This window comes from Bos javanicus, chromosome 10 (genome assembly GCF_032452875.1).
Source record: "Bos javanicus breed banteng chromosome 10, ARS-OSU_banteng_1.0, whole genome shotgun sequence".
Classification (NCBI taxonomy): domain Eukaryota; kingdom Metazoa; phylum Chordata; class Mammalia; order Artiodactyla; family Bovidae; genus Bos; species Bos javanicus.
The window spans coordinates 84,566,247-84,590,115 of record NC_083877.1 but is presented as its reverse complement, the minus strand read 5'-3'; the positions used below and the strand labels follow the sequence as shown (position 1 = coordinate 84,590,115).

The following is a 23,869-nucleotide window of genomic DNA, read 5'->3' as shown; positions in this document are numbered from 1 at the left end:
CAGTGAATCAACTCTTCGCATGAGGTGGCCAAAGTATTGGAGTTTCGGCTTTAGCATCAGTCCTTCCAATGAACAAAACAGGTTAGCTTTTCCCAACTCTGTATTTTACGGTGATGAATCCTCCAATGTGCCGTTTTTATTGTCTACTTTGGCTCAACATTACACTTGTGAGCTTCATTGCTGTTTTTTAGTGTAGTTGTAGATTGTTCTTTATCTCTGCCAAATAGTATTTTATTCTGTGGTCATTAAAGTATTGGTCGAATATTACTGACTATAGGCTTTTGTTAGTTCCCAGTTTGGGACTCCTAGGTATAGTGCTCTGAATATTCAAGACTATATCTTTTGACTGACATATATGTGCCTTTCAGTGAAGTGAATACCTGGGAGTGGAATTGCTGTATCATAGAGAATGAGACTTCCCTCGTGGCTCAGATGGTAAAGCGTCTGTCTACAATGCGGGAGACCTGGGTTCGATCCCTGGGTCTGGAAGATCCGCTGGACAAGGAAATGGCAATCCACTCCAGTACTATTGCCTGGAAAATCCCATGGACAGAGGAACCTGGTAGGCTACAGTCCATGGGGCCGCAAAGAGTCGGACACGACTGAGCGACTTCACTTCACTTAGAGAATGAGAATGTTCAGCCTTTGTAGATACTAAATGTCAGCCTTTTGAATGTGATCCTAGAAGCAATGTAGGTATAATGTTTAAGGATACCCAGCATTTTGCATATAGTATAGTAATAGCTACTCTTTAGCGATGTCCCATCTATTATACATACACAATTTAACAAGTCCATAAAACACTGGGAATAATTTTCAAATATTGGAAAGGAGAAACGTGAGGCTTGGCAAATGTAAAACTGCTAAGGATTAGCCTCTAATAACTGTCAGAGCCTTGACCAGCTCCAATGTGGAACTCAACAGTGAGCCGCAGCATTGCAGTGAAATGTAATTAAAGTTCTAGCTCTGGCTCCATCACTGACTAGTTCTGTAGGCTCAAATAAGTTTATATCTTTTGAGGTTTAAGAGTTCTTGTGTGTAGCATGATGGAAGTCTGCTATAAGGGGATCCAAGGTGACAGTGTGTGTGAAACTCTTAGAAGACTAGGAAGCAAAATTCATGCTTCATTTTGTAATAGAGATTGAGCCTATGTGTGTGTGTGTGTGTGTTTTTCTCATGGTCTCCAGATATTTGCTATAGGTTTGCATACTGCTTTTCAAATTCTTCTTAAAGGAAAAAAAAATTTTTTCCCAAAGCATACATAAGCAAGAGCTTCCCCAGTGGCTCAGCTGGTAAAGAATCTGCCTGCAATGCAGGAGACCCCGATTGGATTCCTGGGTCAGGAAGTAACCCTGGAGAAGGGATAGACTACTCACTCCAGTATTCTTCAGCTTCCCTGCTGGCTCAGACCGTAAAGAATCCACCAGCAATGCAGGAGACATGGGTTAGATCTCTGGTTTGGGTAGCTTCCCTGGAGGAAGGCATGACAACCCACTCCAGTATTCTTGCCTGGAGAATCCCCATGGACAGAGAAGCCTGGCGGGCTACAGTCCATGGGGTTGCAAAGAGTTGGACATGAGTCAGTGACTAAGCACATACATAAGCAATAATGACAAGTTTACAGTGGTAAATTATGAGTCTCTTCTCTGTCCTTTTGCCACTTTCTCTCAATGGTGAATACATCCGTCTAGATTTTGATTAATATGTAAAGTAGTAAACACACTATGGTACTAGTCTTTTTTGTTCTTTGGTTTTTAAAATTAAAAACATGTTACATATTCTTTGTATTATTTTCTCTCTTCAACCACTTTAATATAAATTTTAATTTTTAAAATATTTGTAGGCTTTATTTTTAAATATATTTGATACATTTATTTTTGCTTCAGTTTTCTTTTATTTTCTATTTGTATGGCATGCCTTTTTCATCTCCTCACTTTCAGTCTGTGTGTCTCTTTAGATCTGAGGTTAACCTCTTGTCGGCAACCTCTAGATGGGTCTTGTTTATTGACCCATTCAGCTACTCTGTGTCTTCTGATTGAAGTATTTAATCTGCTTACATTTAAAGTAATTATTGAGGGAATTCCCTGGCAGTGCTGTGGTTAGGATTTGGGGCTTTTCTACCCGTGTGGCCCCGGGTTTGATCCGTGATAAGGAAAGTAAGGTCCTGCAAATCTCATAGTGCTGCCAGGAAAACAAAAATGAAGTAATGTTGATAGGTGTGTACTTATTGCCATTTTTTTGGCCATATTCTGGTTGTCTTTGTAGTTCTTTTCTGTTTCTTCTTTGTTTCTTTCTTCCCTTGTGACTTGATGACTATATTTAGTCTAATATTTAGATTCCTTTCTTTCCTGTTTGTCTGTTATGTAATTCTGTTTGTGCTGGCCAGGAGGTTTATTTATGGATATATATTTGATTATTTTAAGTTTCTGATCTCTTAATGTCAGACACATTTTAACCACCCTGCATTTCTACCCTCACCACCCCACCCCACCATTTACTGTTTGTGGTGTTTTACATACATACATCCTTTTATGTATATCTTAACCTATTTATTGTGGATATAGATGATTTGATTACTTTGTCTTTTAACCTTGCTTTGTAAATGGTTGAACTATACTACCTTTTTTGTGCCTTTAACCAATGAGATTTTTTTTTTCATACTTTTAATATTTCTAGTTGTGGCCTATTCTTTTCTACTTAGAGAATTTTTTAAAGCGTTTCTTCTCAGGTAGTTTAGTGATACTGAACTTTTTTCAGTTTTTGCTTATCTTTAAAATTCTTTATTTGTCCTTCAAATCTGAGTGATAGCCTTCCTGAGTACAGTGTTGTTGGTCGTAGATTTTTTCCTTTCATCATTTAAAATATATCATGCTGTTCCCCTCTTATCTGCTGTGCTTAGTCATTCAGTCCTGTTGGCTCTTTGCAACTTTGTAGCCCACCAGGCTCCTCTGCCCATGGGATTTCCCGGATAATAATACTGGAATGCCTTGTTGCCATTCCCTTCTCCAGGAGATCTTCACAACCCAGGGATCAAACCCACATCTACCTGGGTTTCCTGCATTTCGGGTGGATTCTTTACTGTCTGAGCTACCAGGTAAGCCATTTCTGCTGCAAGTCAGCTGGCAGTTAAAAAAAAATAATTTTTGTATCTTTATTTTTGTCTGCTCCGGATCTTCTGTTGCTGCTTGTGTGGGCTTTTTCAGTTGTGGTGTGCAGGCTTCTTATTGTGGTGGCTTCTCTTGTTGGGGAGCACAGGTTCTAGGGAACATAGGCTTCAGTAGCTGTGCCTCAGGGGCTTAATTACCCCTTGGCATGTGACATCTTCCTGAACCAGGGATCCAAGTCATGTCCCCTGCATTGGTAGGTGGATTCTTTACCACTGGACCACCAGGGAAGTTCCTCAGCTGAAATTTTTAGGGAATTCTTATGTATGTTTCTAGTTGCTTTTCTCTTGCTGCTTTTTACCATTGAATTGAAAGAGTTCTTTATATGTTCTTGGCCCAAGTCTCTAACATATATGTGATTTGGAAATATTTCTTACCACTGTGTGAGATGTCTTTACAGTTTTTTAATGGTATTGTCAGGGGAGTGTGTCATTTCCTCGGTGCTGTCTCGTCACAACAAAAATTTGAAGTGACGGACGTTAAAGCCCTCGGACAGAACATATCTCAGCTCTCGGACAGACTGTGTCACAGCTCTCAGACAGATCAGTGTTACAGTTCTGTGTTACAGGTCAGTTTTATTTAGAAAATAAAAGGAAAATACATCCTCGAGGCGTGAGGGCATGCCGACCCAAAAGACGTGAAGAGAGAGAGAGAGTGCGTGCACGCGGGAGAGAGAGCCCCGGCACTTTGGCTCCTCTTTTTATGTGTTTTTCCCTCCCCCTGGCCTGCCCTATGTAAATTGGGCTAGCCAGGAGTGCTGTTTGTTCTACCTGAGGTCCTCACTCTGGTCCTCTCCTTGGACCTCCCTTTATTTTATTTTCGTGGGCTTTTCCCTCCCTTGTCTTTTAGCCACCATCATTCTGGACTCCTTTTTCATATTCTCACTACCTAACAGTATCCTTTGGTGCATAAATTTGATGTCCAATTCATTTATTTTTTCTGTTTTTGCTTATGCTTTGATGTCAAACCATTATCTAATCCAGAGTTACAAAGATTTGCATCTATATCTCTTACATTTACACTTGTAATCAATTTTGAGTTCATTCTTGTGTTTGCTGTGAGGTAGGATTGAAATTCATTCTTTTCATATGGATATTCTATTGTGTCAACACAATTTGTTGAAAAGACCATTCTTTCTCCCTTGAATTTTCTTGTCAAAAATCAGTTGACTGTAAGTGTGGTAAATGTCAGGATTTATTTCTGGAATCTCATTTCTATTCCATTGATCTTTTTGTCTATTCTTTTGCATGTACTGCATTGTTTTAATTAGTGTTGCTTTCTAGCAAGTTTTAAAATTGGTCATTGTGAGTTTTCCAGTTTTATTATTCTTTGTCAAGATTATGGGTTTCTTGAGTTTCCATAGGAATTTTAAGATCAACATACCAGTCTCTGCAAAGAAACTTGCTGGAATTTTGATGGAGGTTAGATTGAATCTGTAGATCAATTTGCTCTATGTTAGTTTGCCAGGGCTGCTCAGTCGTGCCTGACTCTTTGCGACCCCATGGACTCTAACCTGCCAGGATCCTCTGTCCCTGGGTTTTCCCAGCAAGAACACTGGAGTGAGTTGCTATGCCTTCCTCCAGGAGATCTTCCTGATCCACTATTGAACCGGAGTCTCCTACACTGACGGGCAGATTCTTTACCATTGAGCCATCGGGAAGCCTTCTGGTGGCCAAGGGTAAAAGCCAGGCTCTTGTTTGTTAGTATTAATTCTTCAGTACACCGTTGGAAATTTTTAACGACTTTCTATTCACTTCTGTATAGAGCCTTTTAATCTGAAGCCAAAAGTTGTCTACACAATATTCAGCCTCATCTTGTGTGAGCACATGCTTCCTGAGAGCATGATGACTTTATACTGTGGTTGTGTTTTCTCTTGTCCTGAATTTTTAAATCTAAGTAAACTTGGTGCTTGGTGAAGCCTATTCTGTTATTTGTTAATTCAAAACCAAGACCATTGCTGCTAGTAGAACAGATTGTGGTTTACAGTCTTCTATGCCTTAATTTTTTTCTCATACATATCCTACCTCTTATTTCTGGAAATTGTGAGAGATTTCTTAAGTCTTCTTATGAATCCTAATTTGACTGCTAGCCATGTCTGTTTTGTTTCTGAGCTCATCAACTGAATTGTGTATCTCAGCAATCATTTCCACTTCCTAAAATGTCTTGTGTATATTAGGGAAAACCTACTGTTCTCTTCCTGTGTCTCTTTTCTGTGTGACTCCTTTACTACTCAGAACACTGCATTTCTGACATTTCCGGTCACCATATGTGTGGTGTAAATCTTTGAGACAACCATCTGATGTCCTAGAATTTAATTCAGTTCTAACACTGTCTACCTGGAGATGGTGTCAGTTCCCTGAGGTTAAGGTCTCAGTCCCACATCACTGCTCTCACCCCACCCTAGGTGCCAATTGCAAGTAGTAGGTCCTCAGGGTACCCACAATCTCTGTGTAATTAGGCTATAAATCTGAGGTCTCTACAACCCCTTCTTCAGGTTCTACTGATTTGCCAGAGCAGCTTGCCAAACTCAGGGAAACCCATACATCAACTACCTTATTGAAGAATATGATAAAGGATACAGAGGAACAGCCAGATGAAGAGTTCCATTGGGCGAGGTCTGAGAGAGTCCCAGTGCAGGAGCTTTTGTCCCTGTGGAGCTGAGGTATGTCTCCCTAGCAGTGTGGATGTGTTCACCAAACTGAAAGCTCTCCAAACCCTGTACTATTGGGATTTTTGTGGAGGCTTCCTCACATATGCTTAGTTGCTAAATCATGTCCAACTCTTTGCGACCCCATGGACTGTGGCTTGCCAGGCCCCTCTGTCCATGGAGATTCTTCAGGCAAGAATACTGAACTGGGTTGCCATGCCCTTTTCCAGGGGATCTTCCCAAACCAGGGATCTTACTCAGGTCTCCCACATTGGGGTCAGATTATTTATTGTCTGAGCCACCTTGGAAATCCAAGAATACTGGAGTGGGTAGCCTATCCCTTCTCCAGGAGCACTTCTCGACCCAGGAATCAAACCAGGGTCTTCTGCATTGCAGGAGGATTCTTTTTTTTTTTTTTTTAAGAATGAATATTTTTGATTTATTCAAAGTTTCAATCTAAAACCTCAATGAAATCTACCACCTTTATTACAAGGGAACTGATGGTTCCTGAACAGAAAGAAATAAAGGTCAAGAAAGATGGCACCGGACATTGGAGAGTGACCCAAACAGGCCAAGGGTGCAGAAGGTTTGGTCCGATAGATCATGGACAGGCTAAAAGCCACATTTTGTTGAGAAATGATGTCAGAACTGGCTAAAGAGTATAAACCTCTGTAAGAAAATTAAACATGGCAAACTCGATTGGGACTCTGTTTACTTCAAGTCAATCATGTCTTCATCCGAGAAAGCGGTGAGCTGAAAGGGGCAGCTGCCCCAGACAGGGCTGCCTTCTTGCTCGGCCACAGGGTCTGGGTCGGAGCTGGTCGACTGGTAACGCCCATTGGGATTAGCTTCGGAAGTGGAAGGACTTTCTAGGGAGCTCGATGTGATCCTGTCACTGCTAGTGGACCGCATCGTCCCTGGCTTGGGGCCTCCTTGGTTTTCTTCCAGCCGCTTCCGGGCCTTTGACTTGGGCTTTGGTGCTCCTTCTGACCTGGATCCACCGTCATCAGAGAGGCCCAGCAGCTCCCTGCGGGTCCTGCTTGCTATTTCTTTGATCTCCATGCAGGACAGGGACAAGGAGTGAGTGACAGGAATGGCCGCGATGCCAATGCCGATGGAGGTGGGTGGGGTGATGACCTTGGAGACTAAGGGTGATTTCAGAGGCCGCTCGATGCTTCTGCCCACCAGGTTTCTGAGTGGAATCTTGTACAGATTTTTGGACTGAATTTCACCTTCCCCCAGGGAAGAAGGAAACACTGGAGTATCGCGGCTTGGGGGTGTCTGAGGAGAATTGTGGGCACTGGCCCCCTTGGAGCTGCCTCCGGATGAGACCTCGTTCGCTGATGCAGTTGCTGTGAAGTAGATATCCGACCTGGAGGCCACGAGCTGTAGCTGAGGCACGACGGCCGTGTGGACCAGGTTCCCGTTCACCACCAGGCGGATCTCCATGGAGTCGGTGGTGAAGGCCAGCAGGTAGGGGAACGCACAGACTGCAAGGCAGCGGGGTGTCAGCGCCCAGCCCGGGCTGCGGCTGGGGAGCTGCTGGGGCCCTCTCACGCCCAGCTTGCTTCTCTGGCGGCGCCCAGCTCTCCCCTTCCTCCTCTGTGTCTGTTCCTTCGGGGGCGCGTGTCCCCTTGTTCTAGGAGAGCCTCCCTCAGCCACTGAGCACCTGCCCGTGGAGGAGTGCACTGTCCCGGCTTCCCCCACTGCAGTTCTCCACCTCATCTTCTGGGCACACTGCCCATCCGGGTCCCCAGGACCTTCCCTCTGTGGTCCAGACATGCCCTCTGCCCACGTGCCTTCTGTCCAGGAACCTGGCCTTTACTCCTTCATTCCCTGTCCCTGAGTCACCCTCCCCTACGCTCCTCCTGTGTGTGTCTGGGCGGGGGCTGCGTCTTGTTCCTGCTCGCCTGGTTTCATCTGTGACTCTTCCTACTGCTCCCACGCCTCTAGCCTTGATCTGTCCAGTGGGTCCCCAGTGCTGTCGCAGGAGGATTCTTTACTAGCTGAGCTACCAGGGAAGCCCTTTCCTCACATAGGCATGCTCAATTATTAACTCAGTTTCTGGCCCCTTGTCTCTCTGGAAAATTGGGAGAGACAGCTGAAAATTCCAAGCTTCTAATCATGGATTGGTCTTTCTGGTTACTAGTGCCCATGCAGTCCCCCTCCAGGAGCCCACTTAGAGTCACCTCAATAGAACAGAAGATGCGACTAGTGCTGCTATCACTTAGGTATTTATAAGAGTTTTAGGAACTCTGTGCTGGAAGTTGGGAGAAAGGTGCAGGCAGGTACATATTTCTTATCATTTCCACCTTCCATCATCAACTCATCTTGCAAAATTTAACACATACATATATTAACACACGCACACATAATTTAAATGGCAGCTAACAAGATGATGTATGTGGTCAACATATATGAGAATTATTTACTTCTGTAATACATAATCAAATGCTGCTGTAGGTCATAAAGAAATAGGAGAACATTCTGAAGGAATGGGAAATGTAGTTTAAAAGGAATACAGATATTTTCCCAATAAGAGGGGGAGATATTCAACTTTACTAACAGCAACAACAAAAAAAGTACAGTAATACGAGATTATCTTTTCAAACCATAAAATTAATAAAGTTATAAAGGATTAGACACAAAGGCACACATACACACATATTGCACCAATGTTGGCAACACGGCTGTTTCATACAGTGTCCTTGATGGTGCAGTTGGTCATTTCTGGTATGCATAATAATTTCCTTTCAAAGAATCTCTCTTAAAGAAATACTCAGTGACACACAAAGACTTATACATGTGTATGTCCCTTCACCTCAGAACAGACTGTATAAAGAAAAACTATCAACAATGTCAAGGGCTAACAACAGAGGATTGATTAAATGAAGGGTAGTAGCACCAATCAGTAGAATACACATCACTGTTTTTAAAAAGTCATGTGTTTGAAGAATATAATACTAACATGGTAAAATAATCACCATATGATATTAAAGTAAAAAGGATGCACACTTGAGTAAAAACTCAATACATACAACAAAAAGCCTAGAGGAAAATGGAAATATTCTGACATGTTAAGTATGTTAGTTTCTAGCGAATGGATTATATGCAATTCCTTTTCTGCTGAATAATTTTCTCTATTTTCCAAGTTTTCTATGAATTTTTATTACTTTAGATTTAGAAAAAGAGAGATCCTATCTGTTAAGACCCATATCAAAGGCCACTATCTGAATTCTTTTCTAATCTTCACATCATAGTATTTCACATCTCCCTCCAGAACATAAGCCTATGGCATCTCTAGTCCCCTTTTGTTAGATTCTCCTACTAACAAGAATTTAAAGAGGAAATCATCTTTGTGTCTTTTGAAACATATGGTTTGCATTTTCACTTGGTCATTTATTGGCCCCCAAATTTCTGCTGCTGCTGCCTTTTATCCCTCAAGATCAGCCCCAGAATCTCTAGAGAAGCCTGACTCTCCAGCTTGATTAATGGGAGATTCCTTCAACTATTTACAGAAAGTGGTGGAAAGAGAAACATGGAAAGAGGAAGGGAGGAGGGCAAATCACATACACATTGTTAATAATCAAGGGAAGGGGGTGTAGGCATTTTAAGTTGCCTGTCAGCTCCAGCAAAACCATACTACTAGGTAAAGGCAAGGATTTAAACAAGGTTCCAGAACTATACTTTTAACATTAGTGCCCTGAAACCACCCCTACCCTCACACTGCAAGTTCAGGAAATCCACTGAAAACTTAGGTAGAAGAAGAGCCACTTCCTTTCCCTGTGGCTGGGGCTGTTACCCTGCAGAGAGCATGGATGAGCTTAACAAAGAGAGAAGAAACTGGATGTGGGGAGACTGAGCCTCTGCTCTACAGGTACCATGCAAAAATTTTTCTGAGTCTTGGTTTCTTCATCTGTAAAATGGAGATGACACCTGCCTCACAGTGGGACCGAAGAAAAATCTGACTAAGCAAAAGGAGCACTGTTTTTGAGTTTCAAGAGAAAACATCTGTCAGAAGATGCTTTATTGAAAAAGAAAGTTGAGAAACCAAAATACCATGATCATAAATTAAAGTATCTTTTACTTTAAACACATTCAGCTTTAGAAAAGTTTAGTAAGTTTAATGTGTATTTATATCAAGTAATACAAAACTAAATCATTCATTTGTATGCTAATCAATATTAAAGTCACTTATGAAATTCATCTAAATGATGTTATACCAGCTTTCAAAACAACTAAATCACAAAGTCCATATGTGAAAATGAAAAAAGTAATTAAAATACATTTGCACTAGGAGACTTCTTCCTCATTCAAGAAGATTCAAGAACTAAAAACATATTTGCTTTGAAAATTTTTAGTAGTTTTCATCTAAGTAGTTATCTAACTAGTATACTAATTTACAGCTATGATGTTCACTTCCATTCTTAAATTAGAAACTCAAATCTGATAACGTTTTTGATATTTGTATTCTTTTTTCCACAATAGGTAATCATTTATTAATTAAAAACTAAATTATAATAATAAATAATTCAAATAATTATGGAGCACTAATTGTGTACTAGGTACTATTAACTGGGTATTATAGCTTTTCCTTTCAGAGTTAAAGCCTTGTCAATTATGTTTTTTTGGCCATTTGTTTCATTTTCTGTAGAATCACTCTCCACTCAAACAACTGAAAATGTATGTAATTTATAAAAATCTAAAAAGCTTCTTGGTAACTTCACTTTAACACTGAAGAGGAAAAACTCTAGTAATTATTGAACAGAAGAAACCTACACTGGTATACACTAACTGTGGCAGCTGTTCCTAGCTGTTCTGTCCTTCCCTTGATCACAGCTTGGCTGGAATTGTCCCCTTTTCCCCACTCAGGTGTTTATGGAAGAAAGTCTGGAGCTGCTGCCACGCATCTACCTGGGCCCTGGCATGAGCCATGGGCTCCCCTCCCCAGATGACAGGAGCGCCCACGAAGGTGTGCAGGGAAGCCGGGCACAGGGGGAAGTAAGGAGGCTCAATGTAGTGCCCCGTGCCTGGGTAACAGATGACCTGGGGTTTTGCCTTCCCATGGGCCTGCAAGCGTTTAGAGGCCTCGTTAGCATAGAATTCACTCTTCCAGTTGTGGTCATCCTGACCCACAAGAAACAGGAAGGGGCACTCAGCCCTTTCCACGGGAATGAAGCTCTTCTGGTCAGGTCCTTCCAAAGAGCTGTTCAGGACTTCCACAATGTCTACAAAGCCATCTTTAGTCATCTTGATTCGATTTTGGTTGAAACCCGCAGGCGGCAGAGTCTCACCTTTGTAGTGTAAGGTTCCCCAGACATTGTGCACAGAGCCGTTGATTATGACGGCTGCAGAGATGCCCTTCAGGAAGGAAGCCATGGAGAGGCAGAGCTCGCCTCCTTTTGAAATCCCAAGCAGCCCAACTCCTGGACCCTTCACCTGAGAAAAGGTCAAAGGGAAAAGGAGAATGAGTCCATGAACAGTGCAGTGTGGCCAGTAGTGTCTGGACTTGAGAGTCGGGGAACTGTGTCTCAATCTGGGCTCTCCCAGTTATCAAGGTCTGCAGCCTTGGGATATTGACTTAACCTTTCGTTGTACCTTGCTTTCCACAATTTCTCCATCACCATTCCTAGTGTCTTCAACAGCCAAGTGGAGGACAACGAAATACTCTAGCCTTGAAGTTCCTTGACCACCAAACCTCCAATGGTCTTTTCCTCTCTCCCTGTCCATGGGACTCTCCAGCCAAGAATACTGGAGTGGGTTGCCATGTCCTCCTCCAGGGGATCTTCCCGACCCAGGAACTGAGCCCCCCCACCCCACCCCCGCCCCGTCTCGTATCTCCTGCATTGGCAGGCAGGTTCTTTACCAAAAGCACCACCTGGGAAGCCCTTAATAACAATCCCTTGACCTCAAATCCACTCTGCCCTAGTTTGTACTCCTTTTCACAGCAAAACTTGTGGGAAATTTTGTCTGTAGTTATTCACTTTCTTGTCTTAATTCTCTGCTCAGTCCCCTCCAGTGTAGTTTGAGTTTGCCCTATTCCAGAAAGATTGTTCTCATCAATTACCAAATTTTTCTGCTATAAATGGCCTTTTGATTGACCTATCAACAGCTATTTTTTTTGGATCATGGTTTCTACAATAGCACTTTTGACTGATTTCAACTATTTATTCCTTATAAAGGTACTAGGAATGGGATATTATAGTGATCCCAATTTTGGAGAGTATGATACAGAAGCCCCAAGGTCAAGAAGCTAGCAACTGGCAAAATCAAACCTCAAATTTAACTTTTCTCTATCAAATACACTATTATACTGGTTCCACTACACCCCATCACCTTCTCTAGGAGCTCCAAGGCTTTCATCTACCTTGAGCTCTGATTGAATTATAAAATAAACAATCCTATTAATCCTCTAATATCCTGAGCAAGGTATATGTTCTAATCCTCTGATATACTGAACCCTCAAACATTTCTTACTACCCAGGTCCTTTACCACTAGGTGATTTGTTAAAAGTGAGTACTCTGCTCTCAGATGGTCACATGGAAGAGAGGATTGTAAAACACAAACATTTAAATGAGACAGCCTTCTGGAGAGAGTGATCACTTCCCCTTCCCCTCTTACTTCCTGGGTCAAACCGAGGGTTCTCAATGTGTTGAGCTCTTAATGAAATATGATAAAATACTGGAGTTTAAAATTCCATAATTTCAACTAGGACACTTTTACCAGCAGGAAATCTAACAATAACATCTAATTGCATGGAAACTGTCTGGGAGAAGTGACTATGAAAGGTAGTGTGTGTTGGGGGCAAATAGTGGCTGTCATGAATTTGTCAAGTTCTGTGAAAACCAAGAGCCTTTCAGAGAAGGAGAACTGATATGTAGAACATGAAACTAGAGAAGTTCCAACCTGAGGGTGATTAAGCAGGTAGTTCACAGCTTCTTCAAAGTACTCCAGGTGGACATGTCGTAGGCTTTTGGGGAGGTCTTCATAGTTATAATAAGCCAGCGCCAACACAGCAAAACCCTTCCCAGCCAGCAGACTAGCTCGATATTCCAGAAAGCCACCTCCAGCTGCAGAAATGTCCACAATCCCAGGAAAGGGCGCAGGTTCTTGGCAAGAAAAAACAGAGTTAAACTATACTTGAAACTCTTTGCTGTGGTGTCAAAAGCCATTTTTGCCTCTTTGGTGATGTCACAGTTTTCTGTTGATGATCAGAAATGCTAAACAACTCTGGTCTTCAAAGGTCCAGACTGTGGCATAGTTTAAACCCACATTCCCCTCTACACCCAGGGCCTCAAAGCCCCACAGATTTTTGCAAAGAACATGTACTACTTTTATGAGTACCACTCCACATCAATTATAGGAAGAATTTTCAATTACAAATCACAACAGAAGAATCAACAGGAAAGAATCATCAATCACAGGCCTCAACAACAACAACAAAAAGGATGTACATTGCATCCCTTCCAAGAAATTGACTACCCCAGGAATTCAGCCAATGAGAAACCATCATCGCCCTAAACTGTCACTTACCTCCTATAGACTTCTACTGGAAGCAACCCCTCCCACCTTCCTCCTTTTTCTCTATAAAGTAACATTCCCTTCTTTGATTTGTTGAACTTGCCTATGGTTTTTGCCATGGCTTGCTTGTCCTGAATTGCACTTCTCTGGTGTTCTAGAAATAACCCATTTTTGCTGGTGAAACAACCGTTTTAAGGTCAACATTACTTGGTGCTCGGAAGTGGGATCCTAAGAGATCTCCCCCAAACTCCCAGGTTGGTGAGGACACAGGTGCTCATCCCCACAGAGTCCATGTGCTCACTGCCTTCTAGCCAAGCCTGGAGTTTGAGGGTAAGTCTGTCCTGGATTTCAAGCTCCACTGTCTGCATTTTGAGTTCTCCAATCTTTATTTGCGATCTATTTAAAGGCTTTGTCCTTTCTGAGAGTATTCATTTGGTCTTTGGTCTGATTTCTTTAGGTACTGGGCTGTGCCTGTTGGAACTCTGCTGTCTAGGAATTTTTCTTTTTGCTCTAGAGAAAAATCTTTAAGAAATGGGATCCCTGTCATCAAAATGCTTTGACAATGCCCCCCTCCTTTCTGGGACCCTGGCTGGTTTTACATCTAAAAACTTTGGTCCCTCCTCATGTGCATTTCTTTTTTTTTTTCCCTCATGTGCATTTCTAATTAAATGGACTGAAAAATATTTGAGAACACCAATCAACATTATGAGGAACATTTGAGCTCCCCAAGCTTACTTTTCTTAAAATTGAATTAGACATCTGTTTAATTGGCATTCTGAGGCTTCCAGTCATTACTGGCAATCTTGAATTACTTCTCTGCAAATTACAATTTCAAAATTAACTGAGGTAAACGAACAATGAAGGAGTCAAAATGCTTCTGAGGCCTCTCTTTCCCGCTCCCTTCAGCCACTTGCTGTACTCGGGCACCCCGTCCAGTGCCACCGCCTCCTCCCTTGCTGCACTGCCTCGGTCTCCTCTATACCCTCAGTTTCCCCAGTCCAATGCTCTCACTGACTTTCTGTTTCTCTTGGCACTTCTCTCCACTCCCTCCTCCTCTGAACTTGTCAGAACCTGCCTTTCTAAAATTATGTCTTCTGAGCACCCAGATAAACCTTTTCTTTCTTATGTTCCCTAGACTAAGGCTGAATTGGGAGTCATAGTTGAAGAGTTTCCTAAAGTACCCGAGAACCCTCACAGGTTTGCTGAAGAGTCTAACACATTTTATTCAAACTTCCCAACCTGGTTGCTTAGATTTTTATCAGTTAGCCCACCTGCTTATTGGTGAGGGTCAACCCAAATATGTGATTAAGGCTGTCTGATGGGAACAGCCCAAACAGAATTTAGAAAAACCCCTAACTTTTGGCCAAATGCTAGAATATTTTCTGGAAACCTCTACTGAGCAGTTACAGTAGCTTTTCCTAAAACTACTGATTGAAACAAAATTCAAACTTGTACACAAAAATCTGATGAACCAGTTCATGACAATTAGAATTGTTCTCGGAATGTTTGCAAAGCAGACAAATTCTCATTTGTTTGCAAAGGAAGTTCCTGTTTTCCCTCAGGTGGTGAATCCACTCAGGTAACCTTTAACTCTGTTTTTGTGCTGAGCCAGGAGGTTCCTCTTTATTTGAAATAAGAAGGGTGGAATGAGAAAACTGTATCCACTCCAGATTTAATTTGGCACATCAGTTCACTTGCAAGGTAGATGAGTCAACTGATAAGAAAGATCACTAGATTTCTTAACTTTCAATTCTGGCAAATGAAGGTATAGAGCCCCAAACCCTCTAGTTGCTCCTATTATTGGGAAGACACGGGACACTGAAGAATTTTAGCACTCAAGGTGCCTTCAGCCTTCTAGCCAGCCTTTCCAGTGTCCTCTTAATTTCGAATGATGGAGCTTCAAGGAACTACAGGGGCTCTTCCCAATCCTCCATCTTGATCCACCTGCGGAAACATTTCTCCAGATTAAGGATGAAGCTCTTTCTATCCTTAATGACACCAGAGCTACACTCCTAGTACTCAACCCCACTTCTGTAAAGCAGCCCCTGCTTTGGAGTTCTAAAATAGTTCAATTAGTTGGAATCTCTAATGAATCTCAAGAAGTTCCTGTCTCTGAACCTATTTCCTTTTGTTTCCTTGACAGAATACACCCTTTTCTCCTGAGTTCCTCTGCCCCTATTCATTTATTAGACTGAGACTTAGAAAAATATCATGCTGGAATTTTTCTCTCCCCAAACAGAGAGATAATTCTGGAATCTGACAGTAGCAATCAGAATAGCCAACCAAGTAAATTAAGTGACCCTTTGACATCTTTTATTGACTCCATTTCTGATGGTTTTCCTGGTGGCTCTGACAGTAAAGAATCTGCCTGCAATGCGGGTTTGACCCCTGGGTTGGGAAGATCCCCTAGAGAAGGGAATGGCAACCCACTCCAGTATTCTTGCCTGAAGAAGTCCATGGACAGAGGAGCCTGGTGAGCTATAGTCCATGAAGTCACAAAGAGTTGGACATGACTGAGCAACTAATAGTTTCACTTTGACATATTTTATTAGCTCCATTTTTGATGGCACTGTAGCTGAATCTGGAGAACACTGATAATTGTCCCTGTTTGATAGCTACCATCATCCTCTTTACAGGTAAAATCTGCAGCTGATATTAGAGGAATCCACAATGCAACTTCTATCAACATTCAAACAGATGTTGAATGTTGAATTCAAACAACGTTCAAACTTCTCCCTGAGTCAATCAGTATCCTAGAAATAAAGAATTCCTGCAAGGCATCAAACCTATAATAGAGGATTAAAATTCTCAGGGCCTCATTATCCCCTGTACTAGTCCCTGGAACACTGCTATTTAGATTGTGTGTGCTCAGTTGCTTCTGACTCTTTGCAGCCTCATGGACTGCAGCCTGCCAGGCTCCTCTGTCCATGGGATTTCCCAGGCAAGAACACTGGAGTGGGTTGCCATCTCCTTCTCCAGGGGATCTTCCTGACCCAGGGATTGAACTCAGGTCTCCTGCATTGGCAGGCAGGTTCCTTACCACTGTGCCACCTGAGAAGCCCATTTACGCTATAAGAAAACCCAATACATCGGGCGAGAAGTTGGTCCAAGAGTTATGAGCAAAAAAACATGGTTATCCCTTGTCGCCTTGTTGTTCCTAAGCCCCAAACACTACTGATATCTAGTCCCAATGAAAGCAACTTTTTCACCATAACTGATTTATACAGTGTGTTCTTTAGTGTTTTAATTGATGAGGTGAGTGAATGCATGTTTGCTTTCATGTAGGAAAAAAGGCAATTCACCTGGACAGCAATGTCCCAGCCTTTCACAGACAGTTCCTCTTACTTTTTACAAGTCTTAAAAGCTGATTTGGGTGATATAAACCTTTCTGCAGGCTTTACTTTGTCACAGTAGATGAATGATTTGCTTCTCTGCTCTCTGTAAAACTCTTCATGGCAACAGAGCATCCACCTTTTTCAGTCTTCAAAGGACAGAAAGTCTCTAAAAAAAACTACAGGTTCCTCTAATGCAAGTTGGATATTTAGGGCACCTGATTATGGAAAACAGATTCCTTTTGGTTCTAGGTAGATCTGGGGCATCCTGTACATCTGGAAATCTACAATTAAGTGCCAATTATGAGGTTTTCTTGAGCTAGCTGCCCACTGTCAAAAATGGATTCCAAATACTTCTCTTATGGCCCAGTCCCTACATACTTTACTTTAAAAAAAGCCAACAATCTGGTCTTACCAGAAATTCAAAAATTCCCACTACTTACCTCTGTGCACACATTAAACCATTAGTCTACTGACAAAATGATAGCATTCACAAGCAAATATCAGTGGGGAAAAATAAGGCCACAAAAAGTGCCTGCACCTCACTTGTCCAACCTGTTCAAGCTAGAATCCAGGAAAACCTGTTTGCACAACTCCTGGCCACTGAATTATCTGATGGAACATGGGAGTTTTGCAAATGGATTTCATTCAGCTTCCTCTGTCTCACAAAACTAAATATGTTTTAGTCATGGTTTGTATTTTTCTCACTGGAGTGAAACCTTCCCCTGTAGACAGGTCACTGTTTCTTCTATAGCTAAAATTCTGTTCAGTCATTCAGTCATGTCCAACTGTTTGCGACCCCATGGACTGCAGCACGCCAGGCTTCCCTACCCATCACCAACTCCCAGAATTTGCTCAAACTCATGTCCATCGAGTCAGTGATGCCATCCAACCATCTCATCCTCTGTTGTCCCTTCTCCTGCCTTCAATCTTTCCCAGCATCAAGGTCTTTTCTAATGAGTCAGTTCTTCCCATCAGGTGGCCAAAGTATTGGAGTTTCAGCTTTAGCATCAGTCCTTCTAATGAATATTCCAGATTGGTTTCCTTTAGAATTGACTGGTTTGATCTCCTTGCAGCCCAAGGGACTCTCAAGACTCTTCTCCAACACCACGGTTCAAAGGCATCAATTCTTCGGTGCTCAGCTTTCTTTATAGTCCAACTCTCACATCCATACATGACTACTGGAAAAACCATAGCTTTGACTAGATGGACCTTTGTTGGAAAATTCCTAAAATTCTGTTAGTAAAAGATTATCCCTTCCTGAGGAAGCCCTCTTGAACTGCCTAGAGATCAGGGCAACCAGTTAACCTGTTTAACCAGTTAACCTGTTTAACTGGTCAAGTACTTCAATAAGTCTGTGCTGTTTGGCTGGTTTCACAACACTTTCACTGTGCTTATTCTCAATCCTCAGGGTAAGTCAAACAAACTAAGGGCACTTTAAGACTCAATTGGCAAAATTTGTAAAACCCTCCAAATACCTTGGCCAAAGCATTGCTGTTGGTCCTTCTAAATCTCAGTTCCATCCCCTTTGGAACTCAAAAACTCTCACCCTTTGAGAAAGTCACAAGACATCCAATATACCTGACCCCTGCATCTTTTGATTCACAGCTGATAAAAAAAGTATACATCGTAGTGTAAAGGCCTAGTTGCTTCCATTAAAAATAAACATGCTTTGATAGAGCAGTCTTGTCACAGAACCCTCCCAGGAGATGAAGACCTTAAGCATCATATCTTGTACTTTAGAGATTTCATTTGCTGGAAAAGATACCTCCAAAAAGTCTCATTTAATCTCACTGGAAAGGGCACTTTCAGGTTCTGCTAACCAACTCTTGTGCTGCCAAACTCCGGGGAACAGGCTCTTCATTTCACATGACACTTCTCAAGAGGGCACCAAACCCTGACTGAACCTCACACCAGAGGATGACCTGAAAGCAAAGACTTCCCAGAACCAAAGCAGATACCATCGGACCAGACATCTTTGCCAAAATGTCAGGGACAAGACTATTAGAAAGTTCAAGATTCACATGTCTTTTTTTTTATTTGGACTGATAACTGACTGGATTCTTATCCGAATTCAGGATAACTGAACTTGCAACCTTACATACCATGCTACTTACTGATAACATATTTGTTTCCAAAGAGTTCTTTTGAGATTACACTACTGTTTTTAAAATATCTTTGAAGTTTTGCTGTCTTCATGAAGAGTTCATTAGCTATTGCTTTGTGTTTATACCTGCAGTATATCTTCCCAAATGCACTGGATTAATTCTTTTCGATTTTGTGTGCTCTTATTGTATTCACTATTCTATTTTGCTCTCATGGCTGTTTTAAATGGGGACTTCCAGGAGACATCTGTGATTCTAGGTTTAAATGGGGACTTCCAGGAGACATCTGTGATTCTAGGTTCACTTCCATAGGGAGAACTTTACGCCTCGAAATCAGAATAAGTGCCTGGGGCTTCCCTAGCGGCTCAGTGGTAAAGAACCCACTTGCGAATCAATGCAAGAGACCCGGGTGTGATCCCTGGGTTGGAAGATTCCCCTGGAGAAAGAAATGGCAACTGACTCCAGTACTCTTGCCTGAGAAATCCCATAAATGGAGGAGCCTATCAGGCTATAGTTCATGGGGTTGCAAAAGAGTCAGACATGATTTAGTAACTGAACAAAGACAAGTATTTGTTCAGCTGGCTACCTTCAGCCTACAGTTTGGAATTGTCCTGTTATTTTTGATTCTGTACTTGTTGCCCACTAGACCTTTGTAAAAACAATGTACCCCAAATGGTGTATGTACCCTATTACTTAGGGTCTTGATAAATATGGACTATAGATGCAAAGTGCTGGAAAGTTCTCCCTCCTACCCCTCCTTGTTACTCAAATGTGACCTCAGTAAGTTTCTAATTTGTGCAGTTTCTAACAAGGGACATGACAGCTAGGAAAGGTTCTTCCAGACATTGAAGGACAAAAGACCACTGACTCTTGATTGGTGGTGTTTTTGGAGAAAAATCTTAATTAAAAGGGAGAAATGTGAAAATTAATAAAAGGAAACCTCACCAAAATGGAGTCAGGAGGACAGAACTGGAGAACTGCCATGCAGTACCACTCCACATCAATTGTAGGAATAATTGTCCCTTATAGATCACAACAGAAGGATCATCAACAGGAAAGAATCATCAATTACAGGCCCCAACAGAAAAAGATGTATATTGCCTCCCCTCCAAGAAATTGACTACCCCAGCAATTCAGCAATGAAAAATTGTCGACACCCCAAACTCTTTTCTTTGATGGATTTTTGTTCAAAACAACAGCTCCCGACTTCCTTCTTTTTCTCTGTAAAATAGCATTCCTCTCCTTGTTCTGTTGGACTTGCCTACAGTTTTTGCCATAGCATGCTTCTGCCAAATTACAATTCTCTGTTATTCCCAAGTTAACCCAGTTTTTGCTAGTCCAGTAACTAACTTTTATTTTTAAGGGCAACAGTGAGGATGCAAAATGAAACAATCACCCTGGAAAACAACTGACCAAGTTCTTATAAATTTAAACATACACTTAGGTTATGACCCAGTATAACCTCACTTCCAGGTATTTACCCCAAAAAATGAAAGCTTATGTTCACACAGAAACATGGATTCAAGTGTTTGCAGTGACTTTATTCATAATCTCCAAAGACTCAAAACTCAAATGTCCTGCACCTGGCTAATGAATTAACAAACTGTGGCACATCCATATAATGGAAACGTGTAAGATACAAGAAGGAACTAGCAAACGCATGGAGCAACACAAACGAATCTCAAGTGTGTTATGCTAGACTCAAAAAGCTACCTACGTGTATGCTTCTAGTTATTTCACATTTTAATTATTTACATAAAAGTTTGTATGTAATGTGCAATTTTTAAGGAATAATTATAAAGCAAGTAGTTTATACCCAGAACTTTAAGAAATAATTCAGTTCTAACCATCAAAGCCCTGTGAGTTCCCATTTCTCTTCCCTCACTTTCCACTATTCTAAATTTATCAGTCTCTTGATTTTTTTACATTCTTACCACTTGGAAGCACATTTTAAGTGGCAGTTTGTTTGGTTTGCCCTTTTAAAAAATTGTATCTGAATGTAATGCTACTGAATGTGTTCTTCAGGAACTTGACATTTCATTCAGCACTGTTTTTGAGGTTCATCCTGTTGGTTCCTGTGACTCTAGTTCAGTCACTTTTGTGCTGTAAATATATCTCAATTTATGCATCAGTTTTATTATTGTTGGACATTTGGGCTGTTTCTGTTGAATTTGCTCTTAGAAACATAAATCCCTACTGGTGTACCAAGAGTAGAATGACATAGTCAACTTACTAAGTAAAAGCAATTTTTTTCCAGAGTAGATGAGTAACTGTATTTCTCTTACCACTACATGGAAGTTCCTTTTCCTCCACATACTGGTCAAATATTGGCAATGTTAGACTTCTAAATTATGAGGGTGTGAAATGTAGTGTGTAGTTCTGAGGAAGGAGACAGAGGGTCTCTGGACTGGACACCTGGTGTTTGTCAAGTGGAGTAAAATTCGAGCTTTGTTCTCACCAGACACTCCACAGACAAAGCAAGTGGCAGAAGCTGAGCTCTACTAAAGCGAAGAGACAATTGACCAAAGGGAAACAACGAACAGGAAGGACTGTCTTACGTAAGTGATTTACATCAGCTCTATCCTATGCTCCTCACTCAGGATGCCCATACCCTTTTTTCTTTGGGTGTACATCTCTACCTGAATTCTAACTTACCGTGCTTCTCCTTACTCAGGACGTCTACATTCCTCTCCTGGTGTGTATCTCTGCTGAGCTTCTGACTTCTGACTCACTGCGCGCTTCCTCTTTAGAGAGGACGCCTATACGGATTCCCTCCAGGTGTACATTTCTGCCTAGTTTTTGACTTCGTGTGCACCTCACTCAGGATGCCCACACTCCTCTTCGAGTGTGCATTTCTGCCTTGATTCTGTCTTAAATAAACAATCTGTTTCTGCCTATGCTCTCCCATACTTTGGGCTGTGTCTCTAATAACCTTTATACCCGTTTTTACAGTTTTTGTCTCCTTGAAACATTCTTGCTTTCAAACAGTGGCAAGAGCCAGGGAGGGCCACTTTGCCTCTAGCCCCTGGTGGTCTAGTGGTTAGGACTCTTGGTTTTCATCCAAGTTACCCAGGTTCAGCTCCTGGACAGGGAACTAAGATCTCTCTTCAGGAAAGCTCACTGCCCTCCCATTGAGATCAGTTTTATTTTGCATTTGCCTGATTCTTAATGAAGATAACCATCTTTTAACAGTTTCACTGGTTGTTTTTATGTAATGGTCAAATTAAACAATATCAAAAGATCTCCAGTGGATAACAAGAGGCTTTCCTCCTTCATGCTAATTTTCTTAAATTTTTTTTTTTTTTTTTTTTGGACTGTGCTGGGTCCTTGTTGCTGGGTGGGTTTTTCTTTAGTTGTGGTGAGTGGGGTCTAATCTCTCTAGTACGCTGGCCCCTCATTGCGGTAGCCTCTCTTGTGAAACACAGGCTCAATAGATGTAGTACACAGAACCAGCTGCTCTGGAGGCATATGGAATCTTCCCCCATCAGGGATCGAACTTGTGCCCCAGGTGGATTCTTTACCACTGAGCCACCAGGAAAGGCCCCTAATTTTCTTAAATCTTTTAATATATGGTGGGAGTTAAGAAGCAAAGTTGTAAAATTGAGAGATTTGGAAAGAAAACTTTAAAAACTGGGAATTACGTATAAAAAAAATTTTTTTTTTTCATCACAACTATCTTTTCTCCCTTTCCTTGTGATCTCTTTCCTGACCTCTGTTCCGGAACAGAGTAATCACCTCCACAGCGAACGAACGGTCCAGTCCTGTCTCCTGCAAAGTTTCAAGCCCCACGTACTTTTGGAATGCTGGGAGCTACCTACTTATTGCCTTCCTCTCGCACAGGGACAGATCAACAGTTAGGGATACTGACGGCTCACCTGGCGGCAGGAAGAGCGTGGCGCGCACCCGGCCCGCGCGCACCGCCTCGCGCCGCACGCCGGGGGCCAGGAAGTCGCGCTCGTGCACCGCCCGGCCCAGGAGTCGCTGGGCCCCGGGCTCGTGGCCGTCGACCACCTCCAGCTCCACGACGAAGGGCGTCTGCACGTCCCGCTTCACCAGGCGCAGCAAGGGCTTCTCGGGCTCCAGAGCCCAGAAGAGCCCCATGGGCTCGAGCCCCGCGAAGCTGCCGCCCAGCGCGGGCGCGCGCTCCAGGTCCAGCAGGCCGGCGGCGTCGGCGCAGTAGCGCGCGTGGGCCCTGAAGAGCGCGCCCTTCTCGTCGCGCAGGGACGAGCGCAGCGTGACCGGCTGCCGCGGCGCCAGGCCGCTCACGGTGATATGCACGCGCTCGTCCCAGCGGCAGCGGCCGGCCGGCTCCAGCATCACGGTCACTGTCATTCCAGACGCACAGCCTCCGTCCGTACTCTAAATGAGGAAGCGCGGACGGCTGCTGGAGTTTTGTCTCAGGGCGACTGGGGCGCGCCCGGAGACACGACGAGATCAGGCGTGGTCTGGAGCCAAGATAAGTTTCGTGACTGAGCCGCCTTTGGAACGTCCCGGGGCTTCAGGTCTGTGAACCTTGTGCGCCCAAGTCGTCTGAGGTTAAAAGCACCAGATTGTTCACCCGGGCCAGGACAGGACGCACAGGAATGTCTTGCTGTCCAGAACACGAATCTGCCCGCCCACCGACGCCTCTTCTCTGCCTTAAACTGGTTCGTTTGTGAAATCAGAGATTAGTGGATTTAGGCGAAATTCCAACAAAAGGGAAAGGACAGCTTTAAAAAACAGTCATTGAATTAAATTGAAGAAAGTAGGGAAAACCACTAGACCATTCAGGTATGACCTAAATCAAATCTTTTACAAATAGATTCCAGGGATTAGAGCTGACTTTAGTTCATAGTTCTGCCTAAAGAACTATGGATGGAGGTTCCTGACATTGTACAGGAGGCAGTGATCAAGACCATCCCCAAGAAAAGAAATGCAAAAAGGCAAAATAGTTGTCTGAGAAGGCCTTACAAATAGCTGAGAAAAGAAGATAAGCTAAAGGCAAAAGAGAAAAGGAAAAATATACCCATTTGAACACAGAGTTCCAAAGAATAGCAAGCAGAGCTAAGAAAGCCTTCCTCAGTGATCAATGCAAAGAAATAGAGGAAAACAATAGGGTG

At 42.6% G+C, this 23,869-nt stretch overlaps 1 protein-coding gene across 1 annotated transcript; it reads right to left on the bottom strand.

Annotated features, from left to right (window-relative positions):
* Positions 1 to 8,048: 8,048 nt before the first annotated feature.
* On the bottom strand, positions 8,049 to 23,375 carry LOC133254939 (acyl-coenzyme A thioesterase 1-like). Its single transcript, XM_061429393.1, has 3 exons — positions 22,646 to 23,375; positions 12,719 to 12,921; positions 8,049 to 11,250 (listed from the first exon to the last, which is right to left on the bottom strand). The coding sequence occupies exons 1-3, from the start codon at positions 23,100 to 23,102 to the stop codon at positions 10,645 to 10,647; spliced, it is 1,266 nt and encodes a 421-aa protein (XP_061285377.1). The 5' UTR covers positions 23,103 to 23,375; the 3' UTR covers positions 8,049 to 10,644.
* Between the last annotated feature and the right edge of the window lie 494 nt (positions 23,376 to 23,869).